At 35.6% G+C, this 27,519-nt stretch overlaps 2 protein-coding genes across 2 annotated transcripts; one reads left to right on the plus strand and one right to left on the minus strand.

Moving 5' to 3' along the window:
- Nucleotides 1-4: 4 nt before the first annotated feature.
- LOC113673060 (fumarylacetoacetase) lies at nucleotides 5-13,416 on the plus strand. The gene is made up of 15 exons (XM_027189417.2): nucleotides 5-154; nucleotides 242-352; nucleotides 970-1,056; nucleotides 1,618-1,652; nucleotides 2,204-2,253; nucleotides 5,727-5,817; nucleotides 6,850-6,947; nucleotides 9,413-9,465; nucleotides 9,556-9,609; nucleotides 9,936-9,981; nucleotides 10,680-10,810; nucleotides 11,266-11,341; nucleotides 11,643-11,689; nucleotides 12,686-12,787; nucleotides 13,126-13,416. The coding sequence occupies exons 1-15, from the start codon at nucleotides 14-16 to the stop codon at nucleotides 13,309-13,311; spliced, it is 1,308 nt and encodes a 435-aa protein (XP_027045218.2). The 5' UTR covers nucleotides 5-13; the 3' UTR covers nucleotides 13,312-13,416.
- Nucleotides 13,417-15,883: 2,467 nt separating this feature from the next.
- LOC113673059 (ras guanyl-releasing protein 3) lies at nucleotides 15,884-27,309 on the minus strand. The gene is made up of 17 exons (XM_089194851.1): nucleotides 27,177-27,309; nucleotides 25,653-25,749; nucleotides 25,302-25,373; nucleotides 24,857-24,979; nucleotides 24,249-24,444; nucleotides 23,784-23,957; nucleotides 20,632-20,748; nucleotides 20,347-20,380; nucleotides 19,827-20,002; nucleotides 19,162-19,242; nucleotides 18,765-18,896; nucleotides 18,103-18,218; nucleotides 17,556-17,694; nucleotides 17,091-17,127; nucleotides 16,894-16,974; nucleotides 16,285-16,451; nucleotides 15,884-16,054 (listed from the first exon to the last, which is right to left on the minus strand). Exons 1-17 carry the CDS (start codon nucleotides 27,307-27,309, stop codon nucleotides 15,884-15,886), a joined length of 2,046 nt encoding a protein of 681 aa, XP_089050977.1.
- Between the last annotated feature and the right edge of the window lie 210 nt (nucleotides 27,310-27,519).

Here is a 27,519-nt window from a genome sequence, read left to right on the forward strand (position 1 = left end):
TCTACGCTCTCCCATGATTTTATTTGGAATTACACGTACCTTGCAACGTGGTTTGGGTGAATCATATTGCAAAATGTCCTTTATTCAAGTTTCTCATGATAACCATTTTCCCATTCAGAATATTCCTTATGGAGTATTTTCCACGTCAGATGATGTGAGGGAGTATAGATCGAGAGGTGTTTCCTCTACGGCCGCGCACTTGCATGTCAGATTTCATCTATGTTAATCTTATTATTTTCAGCCACGGCATCGTGTGGGTGTTGCCATAGGGGACTATGTGCTGGACCTCACCGAGATTGCCGATCTCTTTACTGGTCCGATAATGTCCCAGAAAAAATCGTCTCTTCAAGGGGTAAGAAATAACTCGCTTTTAAAGTCCAATTTATATTATGGGGAACACATCTCAGTTTACAGGTTGGCTGTTGGTTCAGTAAGACTCATTCTGGTGATTTTTACAGAATAGGCAGTATTTTTAAGTAAGATAATGAACATGTAAGCCATTTGTTTCAAATTTTAGAAAACCTACAGCTGTAAATACATATTACACCAAGGCTCCCTTCGATTACAAAAAGAGGGCTTGGGATAGGGGGTGGGGCGTGGGAGGTGTCTCCTGCATAGTGGTCAGTTGCATAAGCCGTATTGGCTTCCTTAAGCTACCTTGCCCGCTGATATTTGCTAATGAATTATTCTTTTGTATATTTATGGAAATCTAATGAACTGACAAGGCAAAACAATCCACTAAATTAATTATAGTTATAGCTAAATGCTGTATGATTCACCCTCAGTTTGTCATATTTGCTCATATTTGCAGTCAGTTAAGAGAATTTTATTTTAGATCTGGGTAATTAAAGGGTTTAAACAAAAAGTCAAGATTTGTGGAAACTCCTTAATCAAACCAGAAAACAAATTTTAGTTGATGTGCAAGACAACTTGCACGTAATGTTGTCAAACTTGCAATGTTATCTGCAGCAAGTGCTGAATGGCTTCATGGGTCTTGGGAAAAAGGCATGGAAAGAAACAAGGGACACATTGCAACGTATTTTGTGCAGCAGTGAGGTAAGTACACAGCTTAGCAATCCTGTAACATACTTCTATTGTCAATAATAATTGCACCTTTTTGTTGGAAAGAGTGCATGATCAATTCATTGTACATGTCAGAAGTGCTTCCTCACATCATTTGTTATAAAATGATTGTAAATTATTGATCAATAAAATGTAAATACTTTTTACTGTGGATTAGTTTACTATGGTTATAGGTTAAACAATCTACAACCTTCATTACAATAATGAAGCAAGATAAAGACTGGGCCAGAGAGGACCAACTCATTGGCAGCCAGTGAGGAATTAGGGATGACTCTACTGTGATTGAATGTGGTGTGAATAAGAAGCCATGCATTCTATAGCTTTATTGCTGCAGTTACATTTATGAAAGAAGTTTTCTTGTTCAGTAATAAAAGTAGAAAGTGAGCAAGGTTGATAGGGGTGTTAGGTCCTATATTTTGGCTATGATTTAATTATTCTCAGCTTGAAATGGGAAGTAAATGATTCATGCTGTAACTTGTATTTTGTTAATAAGAATCCTAGGTCTTCATACCAGTTTTTCTAACTTTTTTATAGGGAGTTCTTAGAGATGACTCAAAGCGGCAATCCAGGTGACATGTAAATTTCAGTCATGAATTACTTAATTTTTTATGGACTATGTGGTACTTTTTGTCTAAGAACTCTAGATTATATCATCCAGTATGTAGATCACTGTGTGGTATTCATATAGTCATGTTAACAAGTATTGTCTGTTATGGACCATTTTGAACATTTGCCCTTTGTAATTTGTAGCAGGCTTGGAATAAATGTAGGGTTTGACTTAGGATTTGATCACTAGGGGACAATTTGTCCTCTTAGCAAAAGTTTTAGGGGATAATAGAGCATGACTGAAACATGACTTTAGAATGAACTTTAAACGGGTGATAAAATATACTTTCCATGTTCTGTTTTAGCTTGCAATTTCTGTATTGAAATAAAACTCTTTGTGTGTGCTTCCTTTTGAGTTTTTTCCATAAATTTTAAAGGGGACAAATTGTCCCATTGGCCATTTTATTAAGGGACAATTTCAATTGCAGTGCGGGATTTGCACAATGGTGCAGCCTGGCTCAAACCCTGTAAATGGCACTAGTAATATTTCCTAACATTCTTTGATAATCCTTAGGTGCCTTTTTAAGCAAGACTGTGTTACCATGCATCTTCCTGCAAATATTGGTAAGTTTTAAAAAAGAGAGGAAGACACTTGAGACAAATTTAATCGTAGTTAATCCTCTTACATTTATGATAATTGAAATATTTTACTGTACAAGTAGTTCCAGAAATATAGATAAACTACTCTCTCTTTGAATGGGTTTCACCAATCTCTCATCCCTCTTAAATCTGTAAAGTAAAAGGAAAAACTTATTTTCATGCATTTAGGTGCCACTAACCTCAAAAAAGTTTTTTAGATAAAAGAAATGTCCTTGTTTCACCCACCAACACAGTGAAAGAAGTATTACAATCAAATAAAACCTTGCAATTCTACAAGCAGTGAAAGCTCAATTTTTTATGTTCATGACCATGTATCTTTGGAACTGGTTTGAGGAAGATTGTTGTGTCATTCACACTTCAAGGATGCAGTAAAAAACTTAAAGATGGGCTCCCTTTCTCTAAATATCAAGGACCTTCCATAAAGTACCAAAGTAAGCCATGTCATCTAGAGACTCAAACTCGGACAGTTTCTCAAACACAGACAGTGACTTTATCACTCTGAAACATCCAAAGCTTCTTATCTATTGGAATACGACACAGAGATAGGGGAAATCAAAGATGTTCCGAAAGCAAAGCCTCAGTGAAATGGAGTCAAGAAATTCCTGACACTACGGAGAAAGAAGTCTATCCAATAAGCCTAAGTTATGATGCAAGGGCAGACATCATGATGGATGAAGATTTTAATTCAAATATCTAAACTTGATCAGAGAAAAAGCAGAGCACAACCTTGTAGGAGCACTGATGAAATTTCACCACAGAAGCATTGCAAGACTTACAACAAAGTTCAGGAAACTAGAGCAAGCAAAAACTAGAAAGATAAATGTAATAGAACTTTGAAATCATGTATAATCACTGGCCATTTATTCAATCAATTTAGATGCAGTTGATGTAAACAATTTAGCTGGAGAATTGAAATCTAAACTGAACTGGGGAGACAAGCTTCTTGTAACTTTGAGAGCACAAGCAGGCAATAGAGAAGTTGAATCTTGTTTGAGTGCATTCTCTGCCTCCTCAGAAATAAAAAACAAGGGTGAAACATAACCCAAATAAAAAAAGCTGGTACAAATCACAAAAGAAAACATAGACTAAAATAGACGGATAAAAGATTGATTCTCTTACCAAAGTAAAAGTATGGGTTTGACATAGTAAATAACAGCCCATATCTGGCCAGACCATGATATGGAACTGATATGGTGTCCAGTTTTGTGAAATGTAAGATATGGAAACTGTAATGGAAGCTGTATAGGTTTTTATGCTCATGCAGGCTGAGTTTTGTATGGAAAACTATGGGAATGGGATGCCCATATGTATTCCATACCAATGGGTATTTTACTTGCTTTTCTTCAGTATGGAAATAATGCGGGATTCTCACATTCCATGGAAAAACTATGGAAAAAACCTACCCATAGGTTTCCCAGAGGAGTGGCTGATGTATACTTGCCTTTCTTTTCGTATGCAGATGATATGAGGTAATATGCTACATAAGAAAACTGTGGGAATAAGGTGCCCATAGGTATCGCATAGCAATTGTAAATTTACTCATTGCAAAACTCAATCCTTTTGCATGGGAAATGCTGAGGTACTGCACTCAATCCACAGCAGTTATTTCCTGTACACATTTTTGTACATAAAATTCAATACTTCTTGCTCACTTTTTTAAAGTACAAGTTTATTTTACAGACTCAAGGATATGAGTCATTTCTCCATTTCCAAATCTGAGAAAGTGATTAAATACTTGATTGATACAATTAAAGCTGGACAAAACATGAAAACCAAATGGTAACCTTGAGGCACTATGAACACACAATATCTGCATGACATGTGGACAGGCATGGGTAATGTCAGGAGGTGGTGTGGAGTTCTCCAGATCCTGTGATTGAACATTTTGCATTTTAAGCTCTGCTAAAAGTTGCATGGAATTTGACAAGGTGACAATGATTTCACTCAACAATAAATGTTGCACCTTGGAAATAAAATACTTTTTTTCCAAACTTTTTTAGGTCTGCAAAACTACACATAGATTCCAATATCTTAATCTTTTTAAAAAAATTTCAGAATCTGTGTAAACCCTGGATTATGCGATATCACATCAGTACATGGTCCATATCTGTCCTATAGCACCCACCTTGGTAAGGGTTCACACAAGCAGTGCATCAGGAGCCCATCAAATGAAAAACTGACAGATGAAAAATTAACATCTAATAAATCTACCTCAGAAATAACATTTTTCCACACAAAAGTGTGCAAAGACTTAGAGACTGTCAGAGAATCAACCCTGGACAAACAAACACATTACAAAGAGAAGGAGACCTTCTGATACAAAGTTTTTTATTCCAATATCCTTCTGGCATAAAGGAAAGCATCCATAAAAGGTGAAGTGCTACACTTTCCAAGGACAAATTTCTCATGCTCTACATTTAATAGGAGCATACAGATTTTCAAAATATTCTTGAAGAATAAAGGATATCTAAATGAAATTTTGGACAAGTATGTCTCTGAAGTTCATTTCACTGGGAGAGGAAGGTCACTCAAAAACAAAGAAAAAAGCACACAGAAGAAAATATTGCCTTTTGTAACACAATATCACAATTGTTTGGCTTTACCTAACCTCAAGAGCACAGTGATGGAGAAATGGCACTTTATTCAAAACCAATGGCACTCGGGAGCAATATTTAAGGAGCCACCCCAATCATGATATTGAAAACAAAAATATCCTGGCCAGACTTACACATAAACTTTGAAGGCAGAGGATTTAAAATTGCTTGGGAATGGCAAGAGTTGCACTGGCCTGTCAACATGATTAAGAGAAGTTGACCTATTTTCTTCTGTGTTTTTTTGCTTCAAGGTGGTTGTCTTCAGAATACAGGAAGGTATGAAGAGTGAACTATCCTCTAAGGAAGCTGTATCACTGCAGTCTTCCACAACACACCCTTCATGCACAATTCTATGGTTCTTTCCTTGGTTAAAGTGTGACTGCTTTCTCAATAAATGGTATTATTAAATGTTAAATTGGTCCCAGGTTGATGTCTTGAGCCAACCTGCCCTATTCCCCCTATTTCTTGGTTGTGAACATGAAGGTGGCCAATTTTGGATCTTTGAATATTCATTTGAAAAATAAGGATAATAGATGTGACCTTAATATTTTGGACCTTGTTATCAGAATATAAGACAAGGAAATTTATTATGTTGAAAACAAATTTTGGGGGTTAGTGGCACATTAGCACTTAAAGTCCCACTATTAGTAAATTAAAAGGCAAAAATTCCAAAAATGGTTCAGTTTTTCTGTTTCAGATATATTTTACAAAAAGGGAGAAAAAGCTCTCTCAAATGCCTGGTTTCTTCATAGTATACTTCCTGTAGTATAGTATACTAAATCAGTATAGAAATTGTTTTCTAATAGGAATATTTTCATGTTTTAAATTTTTATGTCAATATAGGTGACTACACTGACTTTTATTCCTCTAAAAATCATGCAACAAATATTGGTACAATGTTTAGAGGAAAGGATAAGGCTCTGATGCCAAACTGGTTAGTATGTTATAGTTATAGAGCTTCTACTTAGAATTGAGCTTGTCAAAAGTAAGGTGCAAATTTTTTTTATCTTGCATAAGAAAGGATCTTTGGCTAACTGTTTATATTTTTTGTTTCAAAACTGAAATGTAAAAACAACAAGAAAGGATACCTCCAAAAATGAAATATCCAACAGCTTTTTATCAGGTTTTAAATTGTATACATTTGAAAAAATGATATTCTATTTTCAATAAATGTTGTAAGAATTTGGGTGTGTAATTTGTAAGTTGTAATTTATTGATAATTTTCATAGATAATTAGAATGATGATGATGACCATGACTATGTCAATGATAGTGGGCCCTGATAAAAATGTATGTCTGAGTTACAATGAAAGTATTTGTACACTAGGAACAACTGAACCTGGATGAAAGTTGTCCTTATTAAGTTTATGAAAGAAGAGAAAGTGCTTTTTTCGGCTCTTAAATGTCAAACACTCTTCCATTAGAATTGAGATTGAGTTCAAGTGAAATTCTAAATAAATGTTTGAAGACTTAATGTGGCTTAATTTAGCTTGTGATGTACACTTTTGATTTCTAGCATATAGATATATCTTTTTTGGAAAGATATGAGCCTTAACTTAGTTCATGGAAGTGTTTTTAGGTCTAACTTTGAATAACAATTTTTGATCCAGGTTGAACCTAAGACTTTAAACTTGTAGATGGTTTTTCAAAGTTTTATTGTATAATCAGCAAGCTGTCATGATTATAAATTAAACTCCATGCTACAATATTTTATTTAAATTAATTTGTTGTTATTGATTGTTATTAGTTATGATTATACTTATTTATAAATTATTTGAAAGATATGGTAAAAATGATGTGGTGACATATTTATTCTCTTAAATTTTAAAACTAGCTACATGTAAGCAATTGATAACTATTACAAGTGGTCAATATCACTCAATATAAAGTCAGATGAAAATTTTCCTAGAAAGTTATTTGTATCAATATAACATTACATACTACAATGTTTGGTGTCAATATCACAGGGTTCATCTGCCAGTTGGATATCATGGCAGAGCATCGTCAGTTGTAGTATCAGGTACTCCTGTGAGACGTCCTGTTGGTCAGACTAGGCCAGATGATAGTAAGTGAAGTATATGATGCTATATTTACTGAGTATTTACAAAAAAAAATTTTTTTAAATTCTTGCCGAAGCTCTGCTCCAAGGATTATTGACCACAAGAGGCCATTAAAATGTACACTAGGTAGTGTTCAATGAACACACCTTTCATCTCCTCCTGGCCTTTGTAACAGAGGTCTTGTAGTAAGTGAGTCTAATGACCTGCCTGCAGCAATATTTCAGATTGGATGGGTTGTTCAGAGGTTATTTCATGCTTCATATGGAAAAAATTTTTTGTCAATTTGGTTGATCAATGTTGTGAGGTTGATCAAAATGGCTTAAAACAGTTTAAAAAGCTTGGGAAGTCACTATTGTCATTTAAAGAAAGACAAGTTGAGCAAGGTGTGCATGTGTGATGGATGGCAACCCTAAAAGCTGGAATGGTGGAATGGTGGAGTGGCAGAAAATGACTCCAAATCCTAAAACATGTTTGTACAAAGACATGAAAGTGTTTGGCACATTCATCCCCATGATGATGATGGGCATGACTAAAATTAAGTTATTAATTAATTATTAATTTTTTTCTTTTAGCAAGTGGTATGAATGATAGTGAACCATTATGCATGAAAGAGGGCTGCCTTTTTGCGTTAAAAAACCTGGTTAATTGCCTTTTATTATGCTAAATTTGCCAGAGTTTTAGTCACTGCATAAAAAGTTGCACAGCATGTGAAAACCAACTTGACATACCACATCACAATAAACAATTGTGACCTTGATACATTTCGTGGTCATGCCTGCATTGATTTAAGAAATAGTAATGTACCATATGCTAGTAAATGTGTGAACACCACAGGAATGTTGTCAAGCTTCTCAAAATATAACAACATTCAGCTCCAGCTCCAAACTTAGACTAGCATGTGAGCAAGCCCTTATTACAAGCCCTTCAATATGAACGTTTCTTCATCCATGAATAAGTTTTAGGGCTTGAGTAACACTAGGTGAAGAGAGGTTAGCAGGGGGTCATGTGCATGGGAATTTCTCATTGTGTGAAAAGACAAAAGAAAGTTAACAGACAGTAGCCATCAAGAAGAATTTGAAGAATTTCTTCACAACTAGGTGCCCAAAACACCACTATCCTATTATGAAATTTACAGCGTACAGATCAGTGGTAGAAATAAACTTTCTGGATGAAAAAGAGGCTATTTCACCGATTTGTTTAATTTGCATAGTGAGAGTAGATCCTGATCAGCAGAACCCCACTAACTCAAACCTGATAAATTCAAAACCCCTGCTTACTTGAACAAGACCTGATTTCCCTTGGATTTTACCCCATTTTTTTCAGTCATTTGCTAACAGGTAACTTTAGCTTGGGTAAAATAAAAATGACAGTCAATAAACATCAAAGTGTCAGAAAATAACTGATTTGCACATCCCATTCTTTAATCATGCTAGAAATGAACATTGTAACATGATTAGTAGCTTTAAAAGAAAAGCAATACAGTAAGCTCAATTTCCCAAACTGTACAATCTCATGAAAAAGGCCCTTATAAGACAAACAAATCTGCAAAAATGACTGTTTATTGTGCAAAAATAGTCATTTTCCTCTGTTCCGTGTTTTAGGATTTGGGGTCATTTTCCGTTGTTCCATGTCTTAGGATTTGGGGTCATTTTCCACCATTCCACTGTTCCACCATTTTGGCTTTTAGGGTTGCCCTGATACACTGGCTATGGACCACTTTTACAAATGGTGAGCATGATTATTACTCACATTATAAGCATGTACATCTGCCCTCTTGGCCCCTTTTTAAGTGAAAACTCTTATGAATCACTTACATGGATGTGGTCTTCTATTGAAGAAGTGGCTGAATTAAAAAGCCTGGACTTTGGCAAAAAACCTCTTGCATATCCATGAACACAAACAGAAGATGTTCTTTTATCTCTAAAAGGAAAGCAAGTGATCTCTGATTTTCATCTCATTTATTTGCTATTTAACAATTGGTTCATACATCAGCATGCGTTCATTGAGATATGAAGCATTCAGGAAGTTTGGAGAGCAAAAAAGATGTGTAAGAGTTGCTCGAGGCGTAGCCGAGAGAAACTCTAGCTTCTTGAGTTTGATGATGTTTGCTGACATCATGAGTGTGCACAATAAGAATATGAAGCATGCTTGCTTCAGTTATAATGTGTCTTGATTCATTTTTCTAAGGGTTCAAAAGTGAGAATGGTGCAAAGAGAAGAAAACGAGCTACAGTAATAATATTGTCTCCTCTCATTTTTCTCAACATTTTGATGTGTTTGTGACAATTGAGTGGCAATTGAAAATAGCATTCTTTGATTAAAAACACATTAAACAGGTCATTTTGTTGAAGAGGATTCTGGATGACACAGAGTCATTCATTTTCTGATTTTGGATATCAGTATCCTGGCCACTGACATACAGTATCATTTTCTACCACTAACTGGCATTCTGGTTCTTTCTATGTTCACAGCCAAACCTCCTGTTTTTGGTCCATGTAAATTACTTGACTTTGAGCTGGAAATGGTTTGTATAATGTACTATGTACATCATACGGTCAAATATTTCTTTGTATCAGTATCAAGCACTATTAAGGGTGAAAATTTTTTATAACAGGCATTCTTCTGTGGACCTGGAAACAATCTTGGTGAGCCTATTGCTATGGATAAGGTATTGTTTGTGAAAATGTTTTGTGGATGTCTTATTCACCATGTTATATGGGCTAAAATGGAGAATCACCTGAACCCTTGTTTAGTGGTCTATAAGGGTATATAATGGTCAGTTTTCAAGCCTAACATTAAAAAAATTTGACTTTCAATCTAACTTGCTTGAAACTAAGAGCTAATGTTCAAACATTCAGCTGCACGATAATGGAGATTGCATTTTGGTGACATGTAGAGAAATCGTATATTGACAATCAAACTTTTTAAAGCTGCTTTAATTGATATGCAATAGTGCAGAGCCAATCACATGAAATGTTTTTAAATGTTACATAGGCTGAGGACCACATATTTGGAATGGTTGTGATGAATGACTGGAGTGGTATGTAAAGACACACCAGACTTAATTTTTTTTTTTATGAAACTTATGCATTTGTTGTCAGTGAGGAAAATAAACTAATACTGTAGCCATGTAGAGCCACTTGTGCTTTAAGGTCGAAGCATACCTCTTATAGTAAACAGTAGACCTGAGATGTAATTGTTTTGAGGGCTGACTGTTCTTATATATGAGCTATGGCAAGATTCCCACCAATGATGGTGAACTTAATCTGTACCAAGTGTTGATTTATTCAGTCTTTCTAAACATAGAGAACACAAAAGAATAGAACATAGGTTAATTGTGTGTAGAATTGACAGTTGTTCCTGTATTGGTACAGTGACCTGCTCTGTTTTAATTAAAAAATCAAAGATGGGTATCAAGGAAGAAACTGTAAGTAATGACTTTCTAATGTAAATTATATTAGAACTCAGCACATCCTCAGCACTTCTTTAACCTGTTACACCCCAACATTAGTATTTATAGTGCAGCACTGTTCTCTTTATGTCTCCTATGGAACTGTCACGGGGAATAAGTTTGGCACTCAGGAACCCTTGCATTGGTGATCTTGATTCAAGGGTGATGGTATAAGGAAAAAGTAGAAGCTAAACTCAAAGTAGGTTTAACGTGCTAGATAGAGACAAATTGAAGCGTATCATCATCACTAATCTTCTATGTGTTTTGTTATCATATATCCATTGCAGCTCGTGACATACAGAAGTGGGAATATGTACCATTGGGCCCATTTTTAGCCAAGAATTTTGCAACAAGCATCTCACCTTGGGTGGTGACAATGGATGCTCTTCAAGAATTTGCTTTGGCCAATTCAATTCAGGTAGCTGACTCATGATACTTGTGATTTTCCTTGAAAAGAGAAGTGATAAGGGCTAAAATGCTTGTAATTTCCCTCGAAAAGAGAAGCTATAAGGGCTGAAGTGCTGCTTGAACCCTAATTTTTTTAATACAGAGTACAGATTCTAAAGGCAGTCTTCATGATGTTTAACTTTGTTTTTAGACCTCTTTTTTTTTTTAAATTTTATTATGATGGCCCCTAAACATTTGATATATTCACATCAGAAATAAAATTCAGACGACTTGAAACAGAAATGTCAGAATATAACATTTTGGTTACAATAGGAAGGAGAGTATAATACATACACAATGTATATTCCCAAATTAGCAAGAAAAGGTGAAGAGTGATTTCTTGTTAGGTTTTGTAGCTGAGAACCTTGTTTTGAGGAATGAACTGTTGGTGCTTCTCAATGTTATTTTACTGGTTTTCGTTTTTAGGATCCAGCTCCTCTACCTTATCTTCAGCACACAGACCCTTACACTTTTGACATCAATTTGCAAGTTGCTTTACAATGTATGTAGAACTATTCAATAATAATAAGATCGTTTGGAGTTAACAACGTACTAGTTGACAATGTAAATTGGCCACCTTAAAGAGTCTCTTAAAATGACGTTTTAAGATATCACATATCAAAATATGAGTAGTGACTCTTAACTGTGAACCTCTACCCTTGGGCTATTCTTAATGGCACAGAAGGCCCATTCATGGAAAAATTATAGTTATATTTTAGATTCATTATTACATGATTGGCTATATTTGTAATGGGAATATCTTGACAATTCCTCAAAAGCCTGGATGCGCTTTTGTTTTCAAGGTGAAAACGCTAAAGCACCTGTGACAATCTGTTCCTCGAATTTCAAGGTTAGTTTTTAACTTTCAGATAACATAGATACAACACACGCTCTCATTGGTCGATAGGTTTGTTTAGGTGAGAGTTTCATAATGAATACTTGATTTCGCGATTTTGGCAAGACACTTCTGCGTCGGATTTTATTTGTGCGATTTCAACACGCAAATATGAAAGTGGGGCATTACATTTCGCGATTCAAGCGTTCTCGACCTCATTTTACTTTTCAAAATACCTTAACTTTTGACGACTGCACGAAAGATAGTCGAGGGAGTTCTTACGAATCTAGCGATTCAGATGACTAGTAAGATGACTGCTACATTTCCTACTCCATATGCGAAATACACACAAATTAACGTCATTTCACAACAGAAGATACAAAATAGAACACACCAGTAAGACCAGTTAATTATAAGTTTTTTGTCGATGCCTGTCTTTCTGTTGTTGCGATTTCATGTTGCTCATTTTTTTTTCTGTGATGTAAATTTTCGGGAGGGGATTTAATTTCGCGTGTTTAAATTTCGGGAAGATCTTTAATTTTGCATTGTAAAGAAATCGCGGAAAGTATCACTAAGATAACTTTCCCATCCACGTTCTTTAGTCAGTCGGCTCTTCGAAGCACAGCTGAAGTTAGCCTAGTCTCCAACTGGGCAGAGGATAAATAAAAAGAATGACGGCCTGATCTCCTTTCGTGCGCACTTTTTTCCTAGACATAAAATAAACCATGGCGCTAGCTTTGATAGTTAACGAGTATGAATGTTTCGCCTAAAAATCTAAACATGCATATATGTATTGAATTCATGGCAAACATGTGCATGGTTAAGGTTAACGAACTCTCAAATAGAAAAATGACAAGAATTCCGTAAAGAAGTGATACCTTTCTCCGTTCCCGTTTACAACTCAGTGAGATAGGTCTCTCATTTTTGTATGTTCGTTTGTTTGTTTGTTTGTTTGTTTGTTTGTTTATTTTGAATTATCAACCTTATACTAAAAGTTTGCCATTGTCTCAGCATATGTATTGGACACCTAAACAACAGTTAGTTCATCATACAGTGACTGGATGCAATGTTCGACCTGGAGACCTGATGGGCTCTGGCACAATCAGTGGAACGGTGAGATGACTGTATGGTAAACGTATGATATTCATATATTTACAGTCGGTAAGATAACTGATAGATGTAAATTTGACTTTGTTTTCTTAAAATTAACGTCAAATAACGTCATCATCAGGTCAGAGGAGAGTAGTCAGTCTGAATGATAAAGGCTGAAATTACGTCGTAATTTTGTCACACAAACGTCGTTCTGGTTTAATGGTGAAGTTCTTCTTACTACCGTACTGAATTTCTCTCTTATTTTATAACCAGTACGTGGATTTTTATGTTATCAAATCACTCGCCTTGACACGTTTCATAGAGTAACTTTTTCAATCATGAAGTTGTTTTGTTTCCAGACCCCTGACTCCTATGGCTCAATGCTAGAGCTTTCCTGGAAAGGTACTAAACCCGTGGATCTGGGAGAAGGAATTACACGGAAGTTCCTACAGGATGGAGATGAAGTGATTATGACGGGATATTGTCAAGGCAATGGCTACAGAGTTGGGTTTGGAGAGTGCAGAAGTAAAATTTTACCCGCTTAATGGTGATAACAATGAACAAAGTCACTGAAACTGGAACCGTAAGGATGATGGTTAGGAATGGGGTGAAGCATTTTGATGTAATCGAATAAACTAAACGTTATTTTATGATTTATTTCCTTGATGTAATTGACTTTTTTTTGAAATATTGATTTTTCTTTTCGAGAATTGACAAAAACCATTTTATTGCCAGTCAAACTTAAGTTGAATCCCCTTGATCGTTCTGTTAAAAGATACTGAACCTGTCGTCCTTTTAGACCAAAGATCTTAAATCTCGGGCTTATTATGACTCATGGAATTCTGCATCATTAATTAACTAGACTTGGGAAATGGGCGACTACGATTTTACTGAGAACACCATAAAGAGAAATACTTGATTGAATTTCTGTTTTCACATTATTAACATCTCAATCAGAGGACATAAAGACAAAAAAGTCCTGGAAAAGGCCGTAAAAAGACACGGAATAGTAAAGTTAGCCGTAATCTTTCTCTCCACTCTGCACCTCTTCAATTCCCGTTACATACAGTTCCCTTAATGCAAATAGGTGTTCTACATTTTACAGTTCTTCAAGAAAAAAAAAACTCCGTTCTGATCGACCACCCTACTCACTCTCTGTTTCGTGATAGATAGTCGCATGCGACGAGACCTTTATCACTTTAAAGTCACGAGCTTACCTTGTTGGGAAAGTTTTCAACGTACTCGCTCCCATATCTCTGAATGACATTTCAATTGTCACGGGAAAGAAATATGAGTAGCCCTACTGCACGAGGTAAATAGTTTTAACTTTTCGTTTTCACTGCTCGCTGGACCTAAAAAGCTGAGCGCACGGAGACGGAGGCTTGATTAAGCGGAAAACTAGCGAATGTTTTTCGTGGGGTTTTAGTAATTACAGAAGAGCGCGCGCTCTGATTGGCCATGGATCACGTCCCTTCTTGCGATTCTTCGAGCGAAGTCAAAACAAAATCGACGCACAAATTTGCAAAAAAGGCTGCTACGCCAAAAAAGAAGGAAGAAGATAAATAAAACGTAATTAATATTAGGTTAACGAAAACAGGCTGAGTGAAGACTGTGAAATAATCCTTCTTTTCATGTTTTAAGAGTTTCAAATTCTCTTTCACGTTGGTATTTCTCTGCAAGATGCCTTCCATTTTATATACAGAGAAACCTGTATTAAACTGATACCATATTCAGTGAACACCTCGAATAACGCCATGGACCGAATCACCAGCTGAAGCTCGACTTTGGCTCCTATTAATTGCATCAACTCCACTAAAATTACACTGAAAGGGCCCTGTTGGTTTCCAATCAGTAAAGGATCCATTGTAGCTTCCTTTGATAGCTCCTTTTGTTATTAAGTAACTCAGACGGAATAATGTTAATATCGATGTTTATTAAATCAGCAAATAATTTAAATCACAAAACTTAATATATAACTTAATGTTTCCTTGTCTAGAAACAACCTAATCGATCTTATACACCTTTTAAATATATCTGGTAACTAAAAAAGCCAAGCCTCTACGAATAATTGATCGTTTAAGAATTTCACTGTAATTTACAATATATTTCTATTCCGAAAAAATGAGCGTTTTAAAAAATTTTAACTGTAATAAACAACAGAATAAAGACCTATTCCGGCTGTTAATTACTTTACGTCTTCTTTTATGGAATTTTATTGGTAATTCTATAATAGGGAAGAATTAAATGAAAGAGAAAAATGTCATCAGCATTAGTAAGATACAGCGTACACACAATCATAACCTCTCGAGTATGATGTATGTTGCTTTTTCACTACAGTAACCGCTGAATGTAACTGACTTGCGCAGGTGATTTGTAAGATGTGGATGATACGCATTTTGAATTCATGGGTCACGTGTCTAATAATGCTAAACGCCTACTGACAATGTTTAAAGCACAGTGCTTTCCGTTACTAACAAACTCGAAATAAGTATGAAGGCCCTTATGTTTGTCCAATCCTCGAGTTAGTTTGGACTCAGGAATGTGCTAATAATTAACTTGGATGGTGCAACGAAGACTGGGCCTCACTCAGAGAAACATAAGCACTTGGTTATAGCATCTTTGTAAATATTAAGACTTTGCTTTGTTTTCTTCATAGAAATCCTTAATATCCCTTGATTAAAACGGATTTTTTTCTATTCATGAATTTTCCTTACAAAAAAGTGAGGAACATTTAGTTAGAAAAGCGTTTTTAACAAAACCAGGAGTCAAACCTTCCAGTGACTGAGGAAGAAATCGAGCATAACCAAGGACGGGTTAAGACGGGACGGGACAAGGATGGGACGGGGCGGGACGGGACGGGACGGGGTCATAACATCGCGGAGTTTGTATAATACAACTAGAGGGAAAAAGAGAAATCCACCTTAGAAGACTTGAAACTTTTCGCAATGATATGCGAAAGTCATGCCAACTAAATCGCCTCGTTAAATGTTTCCAAATATCTCCAGTGACTTCAGCCTTTCTCTAACTGTATCATGCATTCTTTCATTACAGCACAACTACATTGACTAACGGGTCGATGTGTCGGTCAATCATTGCTATTCACGTATGATTCCTTCGCTATACCTCTGTATCCTTTTGCATTTGTAGAGCGTCCATTTGATCCAAAATAAAGGTCACAGTATTTTGCCTCAAAGAGTTCAAATGATTTTGTAACAAGTTTAACTTGTGCGTAGTGGTTTCTAAGTCCTTTTGAAGTCGGTCATTCTCCGCCACGAGTGCTTCATTTTCCTGAAAAATTTTACAAACAAATATTAATTCGACAAAAAAGACACATTGCGAGAAAAAAACTTATAAATAACAAGGTCCTGGGAATACAACTTGTAACAATATTGCCCTTAAGTGACAAAGAAGATATTGTCTGTATGATAAATACATGGCTGCTTGGAGATACGAAATTTCTCTTCTCGTCTTCTTGAACACGGAAAAGACAATCCTCTACTGCTTAATCATCTACTTACCTGTTGAGCATTAAGAAGCTTTTTGTACTGATCTACTGGGACATTAACACACTCGCCGTTAACAGACTTAAGTGAATCCTCAGATAAGTGTTTTTGAAGCTTCATTTTGTTTTTCCATTTTGTTATTCGTAAGGTCTCTGACTTATGAAGAGATTTACCATCGATTCCTGAAAAAGTTGGCAACAAATCAATGTCAAAAAAATAATGAGCAGATTAAAAGACCACTTTTACACTTAGTAACAATTATCAGAAGTCAATCAACTTTTGGTGTCCAGACAATGAAAGTGGGTGAAATTAATTGATTGTCATTACAACCATAAACTTACTAAGCACAACTGACCCTGGAATTGGTTCAAGTCTTAGTCCACGATAATCTCTCTCACAATAGAAAGTTTGGGGTCAAATCTGAACACCCAAAGAGCTAAAAAAATCAACCAATAAACTGAGATTGATTGGATCTTAATCTAATAAAAAACACCCCGAAACAGCGCACTCATATTTCCGTATACAAACAACACAAAAACCATTTGTTGGCGTGCTAGCCATCATTTGGTAACGTTTCGTATCCTATAGGTGTTTAATTAAACAAAACTTTTAGTTGTGACCTACCATTCAATTGTGACGAAGGTTTTTGACGACATCCTCTAACTATTTCTCCTTTACAATTTTTGTGACAATTGATATGACAAACTGAGAAGAAACCAAAAATTTTTCATTGATTTAATGCCTTTACATTTTGTTTATAGAGTATATTTTGTTTCACTTTCTAGACATTGTGCTAAGCATCGTGTTGCATGTCAACTTACCTTTACATCTATATCCTTGCTTGATGACTCCCCACAGCTGGAGAAAATAGAATGAACATGACATGAAATACTGAGGAAGACACAGAGTGAACTAATGTTCAACTCAATGGACTCTGCAACGAATTGTACAAGGTTCAAACCCTTACTAGAGTCACAGTATTATTGTTTGGAAAGACACTTCATTTGGCTCCCTCAACTCAGGAGTTTAAGTACCAGCAAACGGATACACTGGGATCCCATCCAAGTGAAGTAAAAATACTCCCAGTCGCTCCATGTCATCAAAACTGGGATGGGCTTTGGAGGTTTGGCCCTTTTTCTCGTGTGCTTGCTTGCGAGGTTAGATGAGAGGATGGGCGAATGGGTGGTATTAATAACGAATGGACCTTTAATCAATAACACTTCATATGGCAAAAATAGAAAAAAAAACTTTTGGTTCCATTATATTGTTGCACAGAAATTCCTTACCATGCCAGCACAATGGTCACAAAAGGTTGGTGTGAAGTACGTCGTTTCTTGAAAGTTGTGTGAGAAGCCCTTGCTTAGTTCGTGACAGTTTGCTTTCATGAAGTAGTTCTTCATCTCGTCTCGACTTATAACACCGTCACTAAAAGATAACAATTTGGAAGGTAATTTTTAAAATTGAGCCATTTGAAATTAACCAATCGGCATGATAAGTCTCGAAGCACCCAAGTTCAAACTGAGTTCAGAGTCTCAATTGCTGCATTGAGTCGATATATAATTCTAGTAGAGACACTACAATTTGCGTACTATGATTTTCTCAGCGTTTATGTTTGCTTCATTCAGGCAACATATTAATTTAGCCTTCCATTATCTTTCGTGCGTGAGTAAGTGAGTGGTGCAACCAAATTAGTAAAATAGTTTTACCATAAGATGTTACACTTCATAATTAAGAAAAAAAAGTTAACAGTACATGGTCTTGCGCTGTCTGTCCGTGCGTGTATCAGAAACACACTTGTGTTTAAAGTGCGTGTGGGTTGTGTTAAATTATTACCTGTTAATGTCCAGAACTCCAAATGAATCAATAAAGGGAAAATTGGTAGCTATGGCATCAAACTCCTCTACTGATATTGAACCATCTTTGTTTGTGTCATAAATTTTGAAGACAGCCTATAAAGAATAAGTCAGAATTGACAATGATGATGATATCCACCCTCTATTCAATTCTTTCTGTCCTGACGTCAGACCTTCTCAAACTCATGAACATTTGAGGATGGTCCAAGGCTATGATCAAAGCAGACATTTAAAATGGCATCCTCATACAGGAAACTGAGGGGATACTGTTAGGTACTTTTAGTATTTGGAGTGAAAAACATACAGGTACCCGGTTGCCGGAGAGAAAAATGGTTATTTTAAGAAACAAAGCTCATTTGGGTTTATTTTGCTTTAGGAGTTTCAATAGACTGAGCTTACCCTTGTTTCATAAGTGAACTTTACACGTACAGTTATATGTGATAACGCAAAGTGATGGCGAAAAGGCAACGTACATGTTTTCAGAATTTTAATTCTTAAGATTAACACAAACCTTCTGATGGATGGTTTCAAGAAAAGTTACGTCAGTGCAATTAACTTTCTCCTGAGTTCTTAGCCGCTACATACAGTGAATTCAGTTTGTTTTACATGAACCGATTTGACTGTAATTACAGTTGTACGTACCTCCACCATGGATGAGACATGTCTCTCAGTTGTCTGAGGGTCAGGCGTTGTGTTCAATAGTCCAGCTGCCCAATCAGCAAACATCACACCTTGTTCAGTATTTGACTCTACACTTCCGAGACTGCCACAGCTCTTTAAGGTAAAACAAAACCTCTTTGAATGAAATGTTCTCTGAAGGCTTTGCTATTACCTTTTGTCCTCTTGCTTGGAGTTCTACCAACCTTGCTACTTAGCATTGTATCACTGAGAGATACAATGACGAGTTTGATCATTTGCGGTGAGTGGTACAACATTTGTATATCAATTTGTTGTTGAGGAAGTTAGGTAAAGAATGTTGGAACAATCTATAGAATCTAAAGAAGACAAAGACACCAAATGTTGTCATAACTGCACTTACAGAATGAGTGTGGTTCTTTGGTTCTCTAGCAAGTGATAATTCATATAACTCTTCCTCAGTGACTCTGGGTTGCAATGACACCTAAAAACAAAGTGCAAAGTAGCACAGTTGCTCCAGGGGTGCACAATAGGTAAGAGAAGTTACTGGAAATCTGTTCTTGGATTAAAAGGCAATTTATTGCAAGCCACAATTTCAAGATTCTCCTTTAATCTAGTTCCAAGACCTTAATGTCCAGATAGCTTACATGTTTACCTGAACAGTCCATATTTGCCTTTGTTTAACTTATTAACTGCAGCCAAATGATACATTCCCTGGATTCTGTACAGAAAGGTCCAGGTAAGATTGCTGAGTTGTATTTCTGAGTCTCACTTTACTCAAGAATAATATAAAAGGCTGCTAAGGAAACTTAAAGCCAAGGCTGTAGCCCTGTGATGAATCCATGATGAAATTACCAATACTCCTTGCCGCTTTATGATACTGGGATAAGCTAAAGTATGATTGGCCTCTTGGCTTGTATCATGACTTGTCTTATATAACTTGATTTCAAATGTATTGCCAACCCTTCTGACAACTCATTGAGCAAAGTACCTTTCACCTGTGTCCAGCCACTTTGCACAGAACAAATAATGCACTGTCAGTATTGTTATTATGAATGGCCAACATACCCGCAGCATTTTAATAAGTTCTGAATTTGGTTGTACTGATGGTGCAGTGTTTTGAACCAGCAGCACATGTGACATGATGTGTGACAGACGCACCATCTTTTGCAAATTAAGAAGGTGTCCATCAACACTGTCAGGTAAAACAACTTGCAGTGCGATGAGATCCTTCAACTGAATGCCTATGGAAAGTGCAAAACGTTAGTTTTGTCAGTTATCTAACATTATAAGTACATACAGTATGCATATCTTTTTATCTGCAGGCATTTATAAGCAAGTTGTGTAAAATCAATGACATGAAAAAGAAATGAACCACTGTTGAAACTCACCTCTGGATTAAGTTGCACCAATGATATGGATATGAGTAAAAAAAAAAAAAAGAAAAAAAAGAAAAAAAAAAGAAAAAAGAAAAGAAAAGAATGCTTTGAGTGAGCCACTTCACTAACTACACTGTAATATAAATCATAGTATACTGGTATACATAAATCAAGTTCAGTAATCTCAGTAAGTCAATTTTTAAACTCACAATGGTATGTTATAAGTGTAGCTAAGTAATAGAACTGTAAACATATGAATCAATAGGTGCTTACAAAATAGGGATGTGGAATCCAGTAGACGTGTTTAAAGTTTTTCTGTAGGATGCATAGTTTCCATCTGAAGACAATAACTCCATTAACAGCTTAAGGTACTAAAGTAAAGAAAGACACAATAAGCAAAAACAGTGCAGCAAACATCCATCACCTCTACCAAGTAAGAATTTAGTTATTTTCTAAACTGATAAATTCTTCATTCAACACAGATTGAGCAGTACCTCTTTACAGTCTTGTGAGAGTAACTCTTGAGTTTGCCGTAAGCGAGATAATGCTGTGTTTGTTAGTCCACCTGCCACTGCCATTAAGCCATTAAAATTTTGGAGTTCCTTTAAATGCTTCAAGTTAAGAGATATGAAAGTTAACAAACAAAAAAATCACTTATCAGTATGTATTTCAAACCAATTAAATAATAAGCAGGTTGATATTTTCACAACTCACTATATCCTTAGTGGGAGACGCGGAGGCCTTATGGTTGGTACACTGGACTCTAAGTCAAGAGGTGAAGGTTCAAGACCTAGCCAGTTTAATATGTTGTATTCTTGGGCAAAACACTTTACTCTAAGCCCAGGATCCTATCAGCCCAGGAGTCCTTCATCAGACCAGCAGTGTGCAGTCGAAACATCATGATTCACATCATAAGTAACCACATTATGAGACAATTAATAATACTTTATTATGAATGTACTTTACCACAATGAATGAGCACAGCCCTTTTTAAGAAAGTATAAAGGGTATCGGTAAATTTCTTGGGAGATCTGGGCAAATACTGGGGGGTAACCTTGCAATGGACTGACATCCCATCCAGGGGGATAGTAATACTATCCCCTAGTGATACCCACTCCCGGTGAGGAAACCAGGATTAGCTCCAGCTGGGTGGACCACTTGGCTCAAGTACAGACTTCACCTTTTTTTTCATTCTTCTTCTTAATTGTGTTTTATATTTTGGTCATGTTCATTTTAAGACAAATGCATTACCATCAAACTCAAAACCCTTTACACCGGAATATGATAAAGAATACCTTCTATAGTATTTTTGGATACAGGTATCATTAAGAAAAAGAAAAGAATAGCAAGAATTATAATGAACAACATGTACATTGTGAGACGCAGGTTGATAGTTAATTTGTGGTTCATACTTGTATATTCATATCTCCAATAATAACAATAATAATAACTTACAACATAGCGCACATGTTTGCCCTATATAAGTCCTATTGACCCGCTATGAACAAAATTTTATTTAGGCACGCCCGTGCATAAATAAGATGATGTGAGCATTTTTTTACTTGGCTTCAGAGTTTCCATCCTGTTACACTGCAGTGCAGTTTTCCTTCTCTTTGAAATATGGAAGAAACCAGCAAAGAACTGCCCAATTTTTCTATTGGCATTGACCTTTTAGGTCCTGATCCAACAAGCAACAAAAATAAAGCTGAAAAAACTCGCAAGTTGCATGTTTCGCAAATTTGTTGGAAGACCAGCTGCAGCAAATTTTGGCTTTGATTTTCACCATTTTCCCCATAAATTTTGAGCTTTTCATTCAGAGTTATCAGTTAACTGGATCAAATGTTCTTGCTCGAACCAAAGTTTTGACCAGCCAATAGGGACGTTCATTTATTTTTTTTGGCGTTGTGAGAATTTTGCACTCTATCACAATGAAAGGCTTCTTCACGCAGATCCTTGTTGTCGCTCTGTTATAACAGAATTTGCTCATGCTTTCAGCTGTACGTATATAGAGTTATGGATGCACACAGGAAGTTTGGAGAGCACGAAAAATGCGTAAGAGTAGCTTGAGGTGCAGCTGAGAGCAATTCTAGCTTTTTGAGTACATGAACAAATTCTCAAACTAATAAAAGTAAAATCATATCAAATATCCTCTACATATTTTGTAGAGGAGGTGCTAGTCAGTGTACATTATTGAACTGAAACAGATGAAAATTAGGTGCATGTTCCATATAATGACTTTGGCTGTATCATCTCAAAGTTTAAGTTTTAATTATATAAACTGCAGTGTTGTACAAGGATTTCCAGCCCTGAGAAAAGCCATAATAACACAAGTAAAAAAATATGATAATTTTCCACATGTGTTTGTAATCACCAATCTGCTACTGACACGTGACTCGCCTTTTGCGCCACTCTGTCACGTTAGTGAATGAATGGCAAAACCTTTACCATTCTCAATACAAGGTCCTTTGTGAAAAGTTTCTGGGATTATGGTTGCTAAATCACTGGAAAATGTATGTCATTTACAGACAGTGATGTTCAAAATTTCCTAAAAGGGGAAGAAAATCCAAAATCCAATAATTGACAACTGAAAGATTGTCCACAGGCCGACTTTGGCTATGCACCTGAAAAGATTTCTTCTGTCTGTAAGGCAAAAAGTCATTACCTGAGAATTTTGTAAATTGAAAGTAAAGCCCATTGTTTGTTTTGTAATGATTCAATGCATTTTTCTACCTTGAACCTATCACCAATGCAGAATCAATCTGACCACTAAGTCCAGGAACCAAGTGGCATATTTTTCATATGTGACACCAGTGGTGATATGGAGCAAAAACGTTACAATTCCTGCCTTTTTATACTTTGTTGAATGAACTTGGGTTTTTTTTTTTTGAAATATTGAATAGTTGCAAGATTTGTTGTGGTAAGCTAAGACCATATAAATTCATTTTCCGAACAACAAGAGAACAAAAACACCAAAAAAGAAAGCACTAGATGATCTTAAGACTGTCAAGGAATTACTAGAAAGTTGCAGTGAGACAAAGGAAACTTTTTGTTCTGTTCATGCTGAACAATGTTCAAAGGTTCGAAGTGAGGCTGAAAATAAAATTATTTTACTATTTAAGTAAGAGTCAGTAATCAAATTTTCATAACACTTATGAAACCAGTTCACATGTATTTTGGCCTAACTGGCAGTGTTACACATAAATCTTTGCAAAATTTGGGCCCCAGGTATTTTGTTTCTATTGATAGCCAGTATTTGTTTCAAAGCCAGCTTTTCAATCTCATGTATACCATGTATATTTATTGTCTATATAATAAAAAGAAAATTACATGTTAGCTCAAAGATATGAAGGTCATGTTCTCGTAGCACAAATAACATCTCACCTGTTTGTTGCACTCATTTGTGAGATATTGCTTGTGCCACTCAAGCATATAATTCATATCTCCTCACCACCAAGTAATATCCTCTTTTTTTATTATTCATTAATAAAATTGACTTTTCATGTCTGTAAAGGGCTATTGTGTTTATATAATAAACAAAATAATACATGGTTGCTTGTAGATATTATATAATTTCTCTTCTCATGTTCAACTTGAAAAGAAATTCCCTATTAACATGTGCCCATGCATTATTCCCTATATGTCTCACCCTAGCTGTTTGTTGGAATTTCTCCATACATATAGCTCTCTCCTGAGGTGTAACACAGTTCAGAACCATGGCCTGCACCCATCTTGATACACCATTGAATAGTGCCACATATCTCTCAAGGTAAGTCGTATTCATTAACTTCCCAGTGCAAACATAAGTCTTCCACTCTGAAAACTAATTAAAAATGATTAAATTTAAATTAATAAAATGCTGATTACATCTGCTCTTCAATCAACACACTAACAAAGCAAGTGTAGTTTAAACTGTTTAAAAACATGGCACAGTCCACAGGTGAACTTGTACACACAAAAAAAAAACAGAAAGTTACATCCATACCCTTGTAGTTGTCCCTTTATGCTTACAATTGATGGAAAGTAGTATTCTTTCAGGGTGTAGACCTTCATTTATTTATTTTTACTGGACTAATTATTGTCAAGTAAAGTAAAACCTTTTTTTCAGGCATACCAAATATATGGAAACAAAGAAACTTGCAATATCCACAATGCTTACTGGTATTCTGCGTAGCATTCTATATTCAAGGTAAGTCAACTGCTCTGCAATAGTGTGGGCTGATAAGTCCTTGAATGCCAAAGAACTTTTTCGTTGATCCAATGGTGGATGTTCAGCACTCAGGGTGCGATTTCTCAGCTCCTCAGCACATCTATTAGCATAAAAAAACCAAAATACAACACTTATGAGTTTTGCATTCTGGCTTGCATGACACTGTTCATGTAGTTTAATTTGTTTGTAGACAAAATTAAAATGGAACAAAACTCAAAACAAATGATAGAAATGGAGAAAAATTGGGAAACCAATTAATGACCCAACAACACTTTTCTCAAATTTATCTCAATTTGTATCAGACTGCGACTATCAACACTGTGTTGCAATTTGTCATTGAAGTTAATATGACTTTAAATTTATGAAAAGAAAATTAAATTTACCTGAAATATTGTGACCAACACTGTACCTTTCTAAACTTTTCAAATACTTAAATGTCACTTTTCTATTAAAATTCTCAGAGTAACTACAATCAACTTTAACAAAAAATATTTAAAAAAGTTGATATTTACATGTTGGACAGATGAATGATTTTCTTCTCTTCCTCGCATTCCACTTCCTCCATAAATTCCTTTACTAGTAAAGTGAGTTCTTCATCTTTTTTGAAGTCAGAGCAGTAATTTGATATCCAAAATCTATAATTCATATACAAGCATTTTCATTATAAAATAAGGGAATAAGGGATGTGTATTGAAGAACCAATGCCTGAGGGAATTGACATTGTTATGTCAGAGCTACACCTCCTCATAAGCATTTTCAGTAGTATGTGAAGGTTAAGAAAAGTTTGTCACAGGAAATGTTGCAAAATTAAGATCACAACAGCCCTATAATATATGAAACCTTATCAAACTACAACTACATAAGTATATATCATGTTCACATTCTCTAACACCAACATGTAAATGTCAGGTATATCTACAAATGTTTGTACAAATGTGGAGGGTGGTGTATATTTACCCAACAGCAGAGCAGATACTTCTTTTAAATTTCCTGATGTGTTCACTATTCACAAGTGAATGATCTGAGTACCTGTAACAGTTGAATAATTAAAGACACATTTTTAAAGATACATTTTTTAGTAATTAAAGTTAGGTGACATATTACATGTACATGTAGATGGACATCCCTTCTACTTGCTTGATCTAATCATCACTTCTCCGAAAAAAAGCCACCAAAAATCAATATCAATTCAAAATCACAAATTTTCACAATTATTAATGCCATCTGTACAGAAGTAACATGAATTACCAACTGGCTTTTCCTTATTTATGTTGAAATAAAACAGGGACAAATTTTTAGTGACCATACCTTTGCATGAACTTTCTAAGTAATTCCTCTGATGAAATAAACCATTTGTGTGTCATGAACACAGCATTTGAAAGAAAAGGCTCTGGTACATCTCCACCTAAAACATAACAAAGAGTTCTGATATTAAAAGATAAGTATTTGAAAGCTGAGTATCATAAATACCTCTATAAACTGTCTGGTAGTTGGCTTCCAAAGATACTGTAGCTTGTTACTTGGTTGGAAATATATGGTACTTTCTGGCATCACAGTGCAAATGAATGCAGATTGTGCACCCCCCCACTGCCATGAAAGCAAGCATAAAATTAATTCCTGTCACCAAAAAGATCATCACAGTTTCCGATTTTTATACATGTATCTACACAATGCCCCCCCCCCCCCCCCTCAATACAGTAACCAAATTTTGATATTAATGTCTCTTAGGAAGTACTGAATCATGGTTAACAAATCTTTTTATTTCTTTTAATAAAAATTTTGTTAGTTCAGAGAATCTGGCGTTATATCAACCAGTAATTGTCACTTTCTTTATTCTTATCATTTGTTTGCTTGGAGTTGGATTGACATTGAACAGAAAAATTCGGTTTTGGTCACTCAGGGGAATTAAAGGTTAACAGCTAATGGAGTGCTTTGATTTTTTCTCCAGAAATCTCAAGGTTTTCTTTCCTGTTTCCGCTGTATCTCAAACCATACAAAGGCATCTAATAGCAGACAAGGCACAATTACTTCCTATCACTTGCCTTTTCATCCTTTTTTTTACTTAAGCAATGTTTACACCAACATGTTCCTGAACTAATAAGATTATGTCAAAGAAGGGTTTTTTTACCATTACAGGAAGGAAGACTTGTCCTCTAACACCTATCAAGTCTTAACCAATTTCCTTGAAAATGATATTGTCTTTCTCAAATAATTAACACTGACAAACATCGGCCTGGACGAGGCAAGCTGTACAAGCATTTACAACTAATAAGTTAATTTTCGTCACAAACACAACTTAAAATCCTTTAGAAACAACAAAATGGTAAATTTAACAAAACAATACAGAGCTTAAAGTTCCCACCCCGAGTTTAAAACAACCTTTAAGTACGACGACAATATCAAATCTCCTCGTTCGTGACGGAGAGTATTAATAATGAGATGAGAGATAGCCTGTGTGCTGAAAACAGTCTTTTCATCAAAAGCTGAGCAACGCTAGAAATACCATGTATAATTAATAAAAAACTGTACCTAAACAGAGGCATTGAAGCACTGAAACTTCGAAAAAGCTTAACATATTCTTTCTTACATAACAAATTCCCAAGTGTTTGTGAGGATAATGAAAATCTACGAAAAAAAATTAACAACTGTGTGTGGATGATAAATACACACACAAGAACACCCACCGTATATCAACAAAAACAATGGATTACAAAGCTTTGTGAAATGCAGCATGAATATCGGATTTTCCATAGGCCCGACTGTGACAACAAACATACAGTTTTCAGAAATAACGAGAGGGTTTCGAAACGACTAGCATGAAAACTAACTTACTGAATTCCTCCGCACAGTAATCGACCAGTTTTTCCAACGAAGAGACTTGAACGCTTAATCGGTCCAGTTGGCTGTTGTCTAATTCGTCACAACTGATAAGATCAGAGCTTTCCTCATCATTCGTCGATTCCATTCTATCTGATAATCTTTCACGACGTGATTTCTGGCGGAATTAACGGAGATACTGCGATCATAATGTCATCGAATTGGATGCATCCCAAAACAGAAAATATGATGCCAATAAGTAGGAAATCCAATGATTTTCAAACTGGGAGAACACTGAACCTCAAAATATTAAATCTTAAGCATTATAACTACCACAGTCACCGTTTAATCTGTAAAA

The sequence above is a fragment of the Pocillopora damicornis genome, chromosome 14 (genome assembly GCF_964200805.1).
Source record: "Pocillopora damicornis chromosome 14, jaPocDami1.2, whole genome shotgun sequence".
In the NCBI taxonomy this organism is placed as follows: domain Eukaryota; kingdom Metazoa; phylum Cnidaria; class Anthozoa; order Scleractinia; family Pocilloporidae; genus Pocillopora; species Pocillopora damicornis.

Bases quoted from the DNA above. Each gene is read 5' to 3' on its own strand.
- LOC113673059 (XM_089194851.1), bottom strand. From the start codon at position 27,309: ATGGAATCGACGAATGATGAGGAAAGCTCTGATCTTATCAGTTGTGAC. The intron at 24,445-24,856 runs GTAAATATCAAC...TTATGCTAATAG, and splicing joins ATCATTCATCTGTCCAACAT to ATGTGCTGAGGAGCTGAGAA. The intron at 16,452-16,893 runs GTAGGTCACAAC...CAACTTTTTCAG, and splicing joins ACCTTCGTCACAATTGAATG to GAATCGATGGTAAATCTCTT.
- LOC113673060 (XM_027189417.2), top strand. From the start codon at position 14: ATGATTTTATTTGGAATTACACGTACCTTGCAACGTGGTTTGGGTGAA. The intron at 10,811-11,265 runs GTAGCTGACTCA...TTTCGTTTTTAG, and splicing joins CTTTGGCCAATTCAATTCAG to GATCCAGCTCCTCTACCTTA. The intron at 12,788-13,125 runs GTGAGATGACTG...TTTTGTTTCCAG, and splicing joins CTGGCACAATCAGTGGAACG to ACCCCTGACTCCTATGGCTC.